This window comes from Corvus brachyrhynchos, unplaced genomic scaffold (assembly GCF_000691975.1).
Source record: "Corvus brachyrhynchos isolate BGI_N302 unplaced genomic scaffold, ASM69197v1 scaffold54, whole genome shotgun sequence".
NCBI classification, from domain to species: domain Eukaryota; kingdom Metazoa; phylum Chordata; class Aves; order Passeriformes; family Corvidae; genus Corvus; species Corvus brachyrhynchos.
In genome coordinates this window covers 134,239-147,388 of record NW_008237902.1, presented here as the reverse complement: position 1 = coordinate 147,388, position 13,150 = coordinate 134,239, and the positions used below count along the sequence as shown (strand labels likewise).

Below are 13,150 nucleotides of genomic sequence, written 5' to 3'. Positions count from 1 at the left end.
CGGGGGTTTTGTACCTTCTGCCCTACAGCCCGGCTGGACCGCGACCTGTTTTAGAGAAGAGACCGTACCTGGAACCCCACCACGCACTGTAACTCACTGTTATCTCACTGAAGTGCTCCAGCCACTTCGGTGAGCCCTTGAACGAAAAAAAACTGTACTCACAGATAAGCACCGAGCATCCACCTATTCTGTCTTGCCTTTTCCTTGTTGTTACACAGAGCATCACAACTGTTAACTTACCTAGAAAGCATCCTCCTGCAACTTAATGCCTGTCTAGATTCTAAGCACATAGCACACAAATTCCAGTGTATCCTTTGCCTCCTGGACACAGACACTTGCCCTTCGAGGAGTAATTCTTATTTCTAGAATAGATGATTGAAGCCTAGGACAGGGTTAGGAAATGCTATAATGGTAAGTAACATTACCAATGTCAGATTCTAATTAAGTTTGTTAATAAAACACACACATGCGCACAGGGACACAGCTGCAGTGGATAGACACAGGCTTCCTGTAGCTACTATTTCCAAAGCAGTTAAACCAGGCAAATCCATAGCATTTGCTGACAACCAGTTCCTGCTCTCTTGCATAGCCTGAAGACAAAAAGAAAACTCCCAGTTTCTGTGAGACCCTCTTCGTACCTCCTTTTCCCTCTCTCCTTTGTAGGAGCTTGCCAAAACTTTCCTTGCAAGCTCCATGAAAGCAGCAGAATACACACAGTGCCATCATTTTGGGGGAGATGCTCAGGTGCAAAGCATCCTTGTCCTGTGTGACCTGAGCCCTCCTGGCAACCCTGACATCCAGACAGTGAAGGAACAGGCAGGACTGACCAGTCCTGCTGCAGAAGTCCAAACCCCTCTCTCATGCAGTTTAGTCCCAAGCTCAATTCTTCCCTCCCATCGATCCCTCTTTGAACTTCAGTGATGAAACCTGGTCTGTTCACTTAAAAGACAGCTTTATTCTGTCTTACCTAGTAAAAAGTGCGACTGGCTCATTATGGAAATGATGAGCCAGTCACAGAGCGTATTTTGAAGGTACAATAGCTGAAAATCTGTGCAGAAATAGGTGTGAATACTCTTCTAGTTATTTAACAGCTATAGCTTGATCTAAACACATAAACATTACAAATTTCAAGTATGAAGATGACAACGGGAGGTAGTGGTGTGTGCACATAAAAATCCATCCCCTACTAAAGACAGAATCACTGAGGGCAGTGCCCTGCAGCACCAGACCCCCACCCCAGGGTGCTGCTCAGAGCCCCACACAGCTTCCCTGGGGAGCCCAGGGGCCTCGGGCTCATGTGCGTGCAAACCAACACCGGTGCAGATGCTATAAGGCCTGCAAAAGCACTTGGCACCTTGCTGCAGATGCCACATTAATCCTGACAGAACTTTTAAATTTACTGGAAGGAGGAAAGTAGGGCTAAACTGTACCTCCTTTACCAAGCACAATGGATGTCAGTACCTACATCAACAGCTAGATTGTAAGCAAGAGCACACCATCTTTCCCTAATTTCTACAGAACTGTTTTATAGTTACAGTTTTATTGTTATAGCAGCATATAAACTTTTCTCCCCCCATCTGCCTTTGATTTGCATTGCTTAGCTGATACACTCAGCCAAGTCCTTGCTTTGCCTCTGAAACTGTGGGATGGAAAGCTCTGTGGGAAGAGAAGGAATTTACTTTTGCCCTGCTCAGCCCTACCGAGCTGACCTGCATGGCACAGACTGTTACATTTTCTGTCATGCAGAGCAGAAATAATGTCATCAACACCAACATCCAAGGACAGGAGGTGGCTATGATGAACTGTAATCAAGCCCAGGAGGTGGCACTGGTAACAGAAGATAAGCTTTCAAAGCCTGTCCCAGCTCTATTCTACCCTCAGCTCAGAGATATGCACGTCTGGAGCCTCTTGCAAATGAAGCCTCCTCCGTATCAGTGGAACAAGGACATCAGTTTAAAATCTTACTGTGCATTAGGACTAACTCAGCAAGCACAAAACCTGAAGTTGGGCTCCTGTGGAGCTGAAACAATTTTGTTTCCTTCCTTTGAATAAAGGCTCATGCAGTAAAGTCAAGATTGAAATAAATGGCCCAAACTTGCTTACTGCAGCCAGGACAAACCCTTCCATGGAAGGCTCCCTTCCTACTGCTCAGCAAGTCACCCATGTGGTGTCAAATGGATTAAGAGTTGGAGTAAGAACAAAAGATCATCAACTTAGACATGGAAACCCCAAAACTTCCAAAGGACATTAATGGGCCTTGGCAAGTTGTACCATTTCCTTCTCAGCCCAGTACCCGAGTTCACGAGTCGCAATGGAGAACCCAGCCACCTCCATCCTGCATAGTCTCAATGCCAGCATTTCTACCAGCAACTACAAATCAAGCTCCATAGAAATACACATTGAAGAGTTCAGAATGATCTCATTACTGCAAGAGCTTAAATATGCCACAATTCTGTGGTATGCTGTGTTTCTGTGTAGTAGTACAGTCTAAAAACTTATCACAAAAATGCTCATCTTTAATGACTAGAAACAATATTGAAAGTAGGAAATGCTACTTTTCAGACCTTAACTAAAAAGATTAGCTACGAATACTCAACTCTGAAAGCACCAGACAAGTTTCCAAGGGCTAATTAGCTGACTGGGGAGCAACGCACAGTGCATAACAGAAAATCTGAGAAAAAGGCAACTCACAAAAGCTACCTACTTAGGATAGACACTGTTTCCAACCATGCTTCAGAATGCCATCAAGCTGTTATATACAGCATAACTAGGTGGATCTTTTCTTCATGACTAATAAAAGGAACCATTTTTTGGGGAATGTTTCCACAACTCCTTCAGCTAGCCCAGACTCCTCACCTACAGTCTAAGCGTTCAATACCTGTAAAAGGAGAGTGGTACAGGCTTTCAAAAATGAAAATTACTTTTATTTTTCACTTTGATACCCATAAGACTACAACTGCTCAACAAGGTAAACGTAACAGTTATACAAAACATATGTAATTATTTACAGACTTAACTGTACAAAATAATTTAAAGCTTACAAAAGTTTCATGCAACCTCTGCTGACTGACTGACACAGTCTAGGAAATCTCCTTGAAGAAGCATAGAAGATCTTTGAATTTATTTATTTAATGGATCAAAAAAAGGATGCTGCAAGGCTTCATCAAGAGTAATTCTTTTGGCTGGGTCATATTCCAGCATTCTGCGAACAAGGTCAAACAGACTTTGATGATCTGTGTCTTGGCAATGCATGAATTCCTGAAAGAAAAAAGCAGGAGGTATTTTAGAGAGAGCTTTCACAACTGCAGTCTAACAGAGCAATAAAAATGCCGTCTCCTACCTTTAGAGGCTTACAGCGTCTCCTGACATACCGGCCTGCAGAGCTGTGCTCATCCCAGTCCAACTGGTCATGGTGAAAATAATGTTTTCTGCATGACAAGGGAAATAACAGTAAGATGGTGTCAGTGCACACGGCAAGCAGATGCTTTCCCAAGAGGTTTTAAAACACCATTAAGTGTTCCTGCATGTATCTCTGCATTTGGGAGCTAACACTTTTTTAAGTGCATATTTATTCACAGAGATCTGCTCCTTTTTTTATTACTGCTGCCACAATCATTAGAAAACAGTAACATTTTATTTTTTGAGTATTACTTCAATCTATTGCAATTGCTGCTTTCCAAGCTTTTCCCTGTTTTTCAAAATGTACTATAATCAACTGGACAACTGTAACAAACAATATCCATTACCCAACCCAGAATTATTCTACTGTAATTTGAGTTACAGAATTATCTACAAGAGCTGGCAAGAGGACAGCTTATGTAACGAAAGAAAATGGACCATCAAATCCCAGGACCACTAAATCTTAGACATAGGGGTCAGGGGAGAACCCTGTGCTGGCTGTTTCTCCTTGCAATGAAAGTGAGAAACTCCTGCTGCATGTAGTTATCTTTGAGGAAGAGAGAAAGATCACTGAAGCACATGTCTGAGGGATACGGAGGGGCACTGCAAGAGGATGACAGCTGTATTAGCAAGGACCCTCTTCTTCCTCTCAATATAATTATTGTGATGACATCATGTTCTTTATATTTAGAATTTAAAGAAAAATTGATGTCTAATACTGTTCTGGTGACCACACCAAACTTAGCTTTAAAGACTTAGAAACATTCATACTCAAGTTCAAGAGGCTGACAATTCATACTAAAATCGGAAGGGGACTAATGTCAACTACTTAAGGTAACAAAAAGCCCATGAGTCTCTGTTGATCTGCAGCAGTTCATAGCTTAAAATGGCAACTTTGCAATTTCTCTTGTAATAGAAAATATAAGGCAACTTATCACTTCTATGATGAACATACCTGGATTTCTTGATCATGTGAGTGGGCAGAGGCCCCAGTATTCTTTCCATCATTGCCAGGTGTTCTTTACTATCATGAGTCTGTGTGGAAAAAGCAATGAAAGCACTTAGCACATTTTTCTCCTCTGAGCTACTTGGTAACAACACTCAAACTGCAAACAAGATCTTGCCAGAGCACTGTTACAGTATCTTTAAACACTGCCACCTTCAATTATTAAAAACAGATTATGCAATGCAGATTATACAACATTTTCCACAGTTACAATGACCCTTGAACAACAGTTCATAAACCAAATATCGTACAAGTGTTTTCTTTACTCTTAATTCCGGCAGTATCGTGACAGGTGGCTTCACTCAAAATGCCAGAAAAGGTAATCTTAGATACTCTGAAGAAGATACCCAAGACGTAACATTTTCCTGTATGGATGTTGGCTTGACAATCTCATCTATATAATCCTTAAAAAGCCCATGAGGTTATGCCTTTTACATAGTTAGGTGTATGTCATTAGAAGATTAAAATCAGTCTGTAACAAACACATTCTATTTAAGCTTAGGTACACACCTGAAACACTGTAAATCCCAGGTAATACTCAATCAGAATACAACCAATACTCCACACATCACACGGCTGAGACCATCCCAATGCTGCAAAATAGGCAAAGTTTGTTTTACTTTTTAATATATTCTCAAAATCTGTAACCCACAAAGTACATGCCCAGTTTCCACACATTTACTGATGCCCAACTTACCCCCCACGCCCTCCTCAAACCCTGGGGTGAGAGAGGGAAGGCAATGTTTGGACTTCTGTTTTTAGAGTATTTCTTTTACTGTTTACTCTTAAGAATTTCGCCACCACCATCTGAGAGATGCTCATGGTTCTGATAAACAGTCAACTACTCCAGTTTATGAAGTAAAGACATTTGAATGAACTGCAATTAACTTCCAGAATGTTTAAAAGTCTTTACTGACCTAAAATAACCTCAGGAGCTCTGTAATGTCTTGTAGACACTAATGTGCTGTGATGCTCATCATCAAAAGTTGCACTTCCAAAATCAACAACTTTGATGTCTGTGTTTTTTAAAGTGCGTTCATCTCGCTTCTGCAAGAAATCAAAATGCTGTTAATACTTTTTAAAAGCATGCTTAGGCAAAAGGCATTATCACATTATCTTCAAAGTACCAGCTAGCATAAAATGTGTAACAAAACACTTCCTCCAAATACTTTAATTCCTATTCAGCTCGATGCTTCAAGAAAGAAGAGCAGGTAACAAAGTGACAATCTCAATACCCAAAACAGCTGAGTAAACACCATTCTGAGCTCTCTTCCTCTTCTGTTAACCTTACGTTAACTTCAGTTACTTGTCTCTGTTTTTTTTTTAAGAGAAGCTCCAGTGAAGACAGAAGTGGTGCAATTCAAGTTGGGAGAAACAAAGAACAAACTTACCATTTTGGCATTGTACTTCACTATGTAATCAGACTCCACAAACAAGATATTTTCAGGCTTTAAATCTGTGTGAGTTAGTTTATTATGGTGTAGAACTACAAGGAAAAAGAAAAAATTATTCCATAATTTACACATAGAATTCCTACAGGAAAAACAAAACCACAACCATAAAGATTGTTTAAAATCTTTATCAATCTTTTAATTGATAAAAGAACTATTGACATTTACTTACAGTTTATAGACTGGCAAATTTGATAAGCCATGTTCCTAATGTCATTAATATGAAATGGCAGAAAGCTGTTTTCCTTAATAAAGTCATAAGTACTAAGTCCCAGTAGCTCAAAAACAATACAAACATGGCCATGGTGATCAAACCACTCCAGCATCTGGACACAGCGGCTTAAAACAGAAAACAAGAAAAAGAAAACAGATGAAAATCTATTCAATAATTACTTTCCTCAAATCCTTGGTATGCTGACTACTCAAATTTCATACTTACAAATTGCTGCTTGGATCCATGTTGTTCAAGTGTTCCAACACCTGTATTTCTGAACGGGCAGCCTCCCGGTATCGACCAACATTTTTCACTATTTTAACTGCTACATGCATTCCTCTCCTTGAAGAAAGTAAAGGACAGCAAACTGGATCAATTATTGTTAAATACCCACAACACCAAAGCAGCTTGATTTTAATAAAGGAAACACAGGAAGATTAAAGGTCATGGAAAATTATGAGTTGGATTAGGGGAATTGATTTAAGCATGCTGCACTCAACCAGAACAGTTTTTATAAAAAAAGAAGTAATCCTGATCTTTCCTTTCTCAAGTACTTATAGTATATGCTTCATTAATGACTTCTCAGTGTTATTATCTCATCTAAAGTAGAATAAACATTGAGAATCCAGCAGCAGAATGATTAAAAATTAACAAAGCTCTCATTTGAACAAAAACACGGCAAAAATTTGATAGGTTTTTTTTTCCTGCAACTTGCACAACTTGTCCTGGCTCTTCTCCAGTGCTCTTACGGAATCACAGGAATTGAGTAATTTCTGAAGTTTGGATTATGAGCATTTTATACCAGTGAGAACTGCTCTGCACTGAGTGTCTGCATGCATTCACTGTAAGGCTGTTTCTTAAATGGAACACAGACACACAGATCCTTCTGTCACATCTGCTCTCAGACAATTTATGTCTCTGTAGAGCTCTTCCAATTCTAACAATTTCAGAACACTCTCTGCCCTCACAACGCAATCCCAAAATCCAGAACAGACTTAACTTATGAAATGACAGAACAAACAAACCAAAGGTAGAGGAAAATATACTAAAACCATGTCATAGAACTGCTGATATAAAACATACAGTTAAAATAGTCTGTGTTCTAACAACTGTTAGAGCATACAGAAGGTAGTGGAAATACAGTAAGTTTCTTCTTCACCAGACGTATCATCACATGGAAGTAATCATTCCATTAAGAAAGTACTGGATACTAGATTACTGTTGATTCAAAAAAAACTTTAAAGGATAATTTTGTTTATGAGAACTGAGGAAAGCAATTTACAGCTCAACCAATTCCAAGCAACTGCTTTCCAGAAATTGCTTTCACTAAGAGTCAAAACTACTTTCTCAGTATCTCACTGCATCATCTTCTAAAAGTCTCCCAAACGAATTCTGCACTCTTTAGCTGCTTTCACATTCTCCAGTTACAGCAGCAGCACTTGCAAAAACCAGAGAAATGTAATTAAATAAACCAGAGCTCTCTATCATTAAAAAGGGCATTTAAACTGCAACTTTCTTTTAAATAAAATGTCCTTGAGCTTTAATTTCTAAGTATCTTTTATCATGAGATCGACTGATAAAGATAACCCAACACTTACATATCATGATCTATGCACTCCACTACTTTTCCAAAAGCTCCTTCTCCTAAAGTCGCAACAATTTCATCTAAAAAGAACAAAGATAAGTTAGAATTATACAACTACTTAAAGGAGAATGAACATATTAATGTAGATTTAAAAATGTGCCATTACAAAAGCATAATTACTTTAAATTTCAGCATCAGAATGCATTATTTTATTGGACAGGAGTCATGAAAACAGTTAGCCAAAAAACTATCTCTTGTTCTAATCTCATTTACTAATTGGAACTTTTTGAACACAGTATTTAAACTCTACAGAAAAGAAGATATGCAAAAAAACAAAAAAGCACAAAAAAAAACAGAACAAAAAGAGCAATGAGATTTCTTTAGCCCCCCTCCTCTGACATACTATTCTAAACAGATTTTTTTCTGAAAAGTTTTTTAAAAGTGTTGAAAAATATTCTATACATCTTGCTCTTAGAACGTCTCCACTTTCACAGATCAGGTGACCCTCCTCATCATCCTCTACACTCCTGGATCTTTTCCTTCGGTGACTCTTCTGGAAACGGCACCAAGATCGTCCAGCCAATCAATATATCAGAGTGAATTCAGGGCAGAATACGCAATTCATTCAGCGGGGAGATATTCAGGCATTCAGTTACACACCAGGCCACGAACAGTTGGCAGGAGCAATTTCAAATTCAGTCCCCAGAAATTCACAGGGCACAGTTTATGTTACAGAAGAAAAACATGGCAAGGAACAGATTTTCAGATAAATACTTAAAGTGATACAAGCAACAGAAAAAAAACAACACAATTTTGTCTCTCAAACAGTGGCTTAATTGAAGACAGATTAAGACTGCAACACTGCTATTTCTAATAATTTGCTAGCAAATAGCAAAAAACAGCATTTATTTACATACCTAAGCGCTCAGTCAGGTGAAATGTTTCTATTCTTAAAACATCCACTCATGTAAACACTTTTACTTCCCCCACGTTTAGAGAGAGAAGAAAAACTACTCTGAAGTCCTTAATTTGCATTATATAATCTAATACACCTTGCTGTTTCTACTGCAGGAAAGTGGTATAAAACACCTGGAGCTGTAGATGCATCAGTGGGCATCACAACAACCATGCGAAATTCAGGGAGCACACCTTCAAAAGGGAAGCAGCAAACTTATCCCATCTCACTAAGACATTAGATGCCATTAGCTAGGCACAGAGCTTATCAAAGCTTCTGAAATTAGGTGCAGAATTGTTCATATCAATTTACCAGACATGCACATTCATACTTTCAATTCATGTTAAAAAGGCATGTCATCTCAATTACTTTCAGCAATAGGATGGATGGCATCCACAATCTACCTGAAAAAACACAGTTCACTATGCTGCAAAGCTAAGTGACAACTGTACTTTAAAACAGGATAGCTACCTGTCTTTAATTTCAAGACAACATTTTTCAGATCAATCCCAGTGATTTTGACTACCAACCTCCTACATTCCCAGTGTACAACTGTACTGATGATAATCCCCCCCCCCACCCGACACTGATCCGAGAATCTCAACTAACAACATATTCACATGCTCCACAAATGGACTCAAATAAACACAAATCCTTTTTTAATAATGTAGTTCTTAAAGTACCGTGGATCAGGAATTGCAGCTCTAGCAGTCATTTAAGAAGTCTATTACCACTAATTCATTAATAATAAAGTTAAAAATTACTCATACCGAATGCGATTGGTGACTGGAGCAATGATGTCTCTTATGCTTCCTTTTATGACTACTTTTCCTGCTCCGACCAGAGGATTTGCTATAGTGATGATGGTGACTCTTTTCATAGTCTCTGTGATAATGCCTGTGGTCATACACTTCACAGAAGTCATTTCTGTATTCCTCAACATATCTCCGGTCATGATGGTCTCTTTCATTTATGGCTCTATCGTCCAAATAATGACTGAAAATATATTTTAAGTGAATGTTCTCCACTTCAAAAACTTGAGGTTCCAACAAGATAAGTGACCTGAGCTGAGTTACACAGTATCTGTCTTTACAGCAAAAATGTTTTTTAATTGAATCCCTCCCCAAAAATAGTGGAGCTTTTGATGTTACTTTATTAGGGATTTAACAACATTGTCAGTCTCAAATACATGGCAGCCATCCACATGAACAATGTATGATCTGTCCACAGTTTGCATAGTAAGAAATTCAGACTTAAAAAGGAGAAACACTTCCTAAAATATACTGAGAAACTTCATTACAACCTTAAAAGACACATGATAAACCACTTTCAATACAGAAATCATCCCTTCTATGCTTTTAAAGCTCCAGGTGTTAAATAAAACCTAGAGACTGAGAGAAGTACCATCATTCTAAGTGCTCTGCAACGAACATTAAAAACTCAGAGATCATATGGAACAAGGATCTTTTGCACAGAAAACAGACCATTAAGAAAGCTGCTGAGGCACAGAATTCCCTTACTGCTGTACACCTACTCCTTCCAGCATCTTATAAGCATGAGTGTAAGCTCTTAAAAGAATTCCACTGGATCTTCTCAAGGGAAAAAAAACCAACACAAAACAGAAAAACACATCTTTCCACTGAAAGCAGTGTGAGGGAAAACACAAACCAGTCCCAGATTATTAAAGAGAAATTCATACTTACCATTGTATTAAATGATTAAACAAACCTTCTCCTCCTTTTGTTCACATTAAATCAAAAGGCATTCTTTTTAGTTGAAATTTAATATTGATTGTATTCAATACCAAAATTTAACTGACACCAGTGAGACAAACTAGTAACATTTACTTGTTTTCATTGAAGAATTTCTATTTAATGGTTCAGGTGCGGTGTTAACAACTACCTATTAGGCTTAAGTGAGCCAAACCATAAGGAACTGACAACTCTGGGCATTCAAAAACTCCTACCCTGAAAACACATTTACTTTTGATACAGTAAGAAACATTTGCACTACTCAGTTCAGAGTCTTATACCTTTCTGAAATGCGACTGGGTTTATAGTGCTTGCTCTCTTGGCCACTGCTGTGGGACCTCCTTCTGCGTTTGCGGCTGCTACTGTGCTTCCTTTGATCCCAGCTCCTTCTGTCATCCCACTCAGGACAATGAGATTGCTTTGAATGCCTCATTTCCCACTGGAAAACATAATAATAATAATAATTTTTTAAAAATCAACAAACACACAGGTAGGTGCAAGTTAGCAATGGTAGTTTGATCAAGTATGACAGAACTAAGAACTCATTTTTCCTCAGCTCCCTCCCCCCATTATTTCAGTTTGGCAAGCAGGCACAGCTCCCTCATCCCAACACTAACGCTGTTATGAAACACAAATCACGATTAAATAGGCCAACTCATCTCCATTTAATAGCTTCAAACATGTCATTAAAGGCTGTTTTAAACAAACTCTCAAGTGACTAAACAGAATAGTTTCCTTAAAGAGCCTTTTATTGGAAGAAACCTTCCTCTCCAAACATCCTCTAACAAGAAAACCTGGATTTAGGTCTTCCTACTGTATTGTAAAGTTACTACATGAAAATCGAGCATGTACAATCAGTCAAAAAACTTCTCTCACTAAACTATTTACAAACCACCAGGAAACAGTCACTTTCAGCAACAACCACTGTGAACTCTGATGGATTAACACAACTTTGGAGCACCTGGAGCCAAGTCACAACTTTTGCACCCTATTAGCATGCAGGACTGTGCATGTTCTACAGTTCAGCTGATTTACCAAAGACAAAACCCACCAGCTTCTGTTGCTGGATGTTTGGTGCAGGAATTCTTTGTTCAAACAGGTACATGCACAACTGAAAAAAAAAAAAGGCAAAGTAAAACACGGCTGTAGAATTAAAGAGTGTAACAAAACCAACTGTTATTTGTTTACTCATCTGCAGCAGGAGTTTTTTGAAAGTAAGAATAACTTTCTATATCAATTCCAGTATGTTCCAAAGAATGAATTTATACAAAATAATAAAAAGTTTTTGCAGCAACTAGTGACAGTGAGAAAAGCAGTTTAGAGACAATGAAAGCAAGAGAGTAGAAAAATCATGACTGTAAATCATGTGTAAATTGTGCAAATCTGTGTAAATTTACAGAGAACAATGCCTTCATACAAAGAGAAGGCATTAAGATGGAAACTCCTAGAACATGCAAATGATAAGGCTATTCTGAAAAAACTATTTTTTCTAATACTTTCAGAAGATCTGTGAGAGGCTGGTAATTAAAAAAACCCAAACCCCCCCCCCCCCCCCCCAGACAGCAGCAACAATGTTTTTTAAGGAAACTGGTTTTTAAAACACAAATACAAAAACCACGACAAGAAAGAGTGACAAACTGTGCAAAATAAGTGCCTTATATACATTTTGGGTGAGTCATGATTCACAAAATCGTATTCACTTGTGAGATTCTAATAAAAAATAAAAATACTAATGTAGTAAACAACAAACAAAAACACCCGAAAAATTAAAACCGACTTGGTGTTTCATTTACGTGCTTTAATTTCCTCTCTTCTTACACAGCTCCAAAGCCATTTTCCTCTATTTTCACCTTACATAACTCAGGTTCTGAAGCACACTCAGGTTTAACTTACTCTTGAGGTGTAGAGCTACACACACACCGTTATAGGTGAATGGAAATTTCTACTTATGGTTGCTTGGAATTTGTTTTTCTTTCCCCACCTGGAAGAAGGCAGGCTGACTAAGGCTCTGTAATGAACAACTATCTAAATAAAATCACTATTAAACTGTCCTGCAGAGTAGAGCTTGGGAGCAGAAGGATGGATATTTGACACAGGAAACTGGAGAAAATGCTTTGTTGAAGACTAACTGCTGCTTAACTACAATCAAGCGCACATAGCATTAGTGAGATTAAGATAAAAATTGCAAATTCTGTCCCTAAAGGAGCCAAGTAAATTTAAATGAGGAGGAAAGGCCCAGAATCGGTCTGAGTCCATTTTAAGGTAGGAGCCACCTTAAGATTTTTGACTACTGTGCTCTCCCTCTGATTTTATGCGCCGAAGAACTTCACTTATGTAATACTGACAGCTGCCACGAACATATGCATTCCTGTAGCATGTGGAACTAATCCATATCGCAGGCAGTTTTCACTCCCACATTTTACCATACGGCTTCTCAAGCAGGAGCCGTTCCCCTTTTGAACAGATCCATACACATAAGGGCCACGAAAGCCCTGCCGTAAGCTGCCTACACAGCAATTTCTAAATGCCTCTCGTCAAAAACTTGGCAGGCCGAGGAGGTCAAAGGCTTACTCCTTTGGGATGGCCAAAGTCCGACACCGCAGGTCCTGGAGGGGACACCCGCCACCCACCAAATGGGGCACCAAGCCCATTTCCACACCACGTTCCCCCGGGAGGCCTCCGGGGCCGGCGGGGGAGGAAGGGCCGGTCCCCGCTGCCACCTGGGCGGGCGCCAGGCACGGCCGCGTCGGGGGGGGCCAGCGTCGCCCGCCCCCGCCCCCCCCCACTCC

The 13,150-nt window shown here is 39.2% G+C and overlaps 1 protein-coding gene across 3 annotated transcripts; it reads right to left on the bottom strand.

Moving 5' to 3' along the window:
• Positions 1–2,902: 2,902 nt before the first annotated feature.
• CLK4 (CDC like kinase 4) lies at positions 2,903–11,596 on the bottom strand. 3 transcript variants are annotated; one of them, XM_008632616.2, is made up of 13 exons: positions 11,413–11,596; positions 10,643–10,800; positions 9,381–9,606; positions 8,118–8,208; positions 7,669–7,735; positions 6,296–6,412; positions 6,029–6,195; positions 5,797–5,891; positions 5,323–5,452; positions 4,916–4,998; positions 4,355–4,434; positions 3,341–3,428; positions 2,903–3,258 (listed from the first exon to the last, which is right to left on the bottom strand). In XM_008632616.2, exons 1-13 carry the CDS (start codon positions 11,551–11,553, stop codon positions 3,121–3,123), a joined length of 1,581 nt encoding a protein of 526 aa, XP_008630838.2. In that variant the 5' UTR covers positions 11,554–11,596; the 3' UTR covers positions 2,903–3,120. The 3 variants fall into 3 exon arrangements, with proteins under 3 accessions (XP_008630838.2, XP_017588424.1, XP_017588423.1); XM_017732935.1 differs by lacking the exon at positions 8,118–8,208 and having other exon boundaries at positions 3,089–3,258; positions 11,413–11,511; XM_017732934.1 differs by lacking the exons at positions 8,118–8,208; positions 9,381–9,606 and having other exon boundaries at positions 3,089–3,258; positions 11,413–11,550.
• Positions 11,597–13,150: the final 1,554 nt, after the last annotated feature.

Excerpts from the sequence above, each read along its gene's own strand:
- CLK4 (XM_008632616.2), bottom strand. The coding sequence starts at position 11,553 with ATGAGTAAACAAATAACAGTTGGTTTTGTTACACTCTTTAATTCTACA. Across the intron at positions 5,453-5,796 it reads TGAAGTACAATGCCAAAATG|AAGCGAGATGAACGCACTTT; the intron begins GTAAGTTTGTTC and ends GATTTCTTGCAG. Across the intron at positions 4,435-4,915 it reads TGGGATTTACAGTGTTTCAG|ACTCATGATAGTAAAGAACA; the intron begins GTGTGTACCTAA and ends TTTTCCACACAG.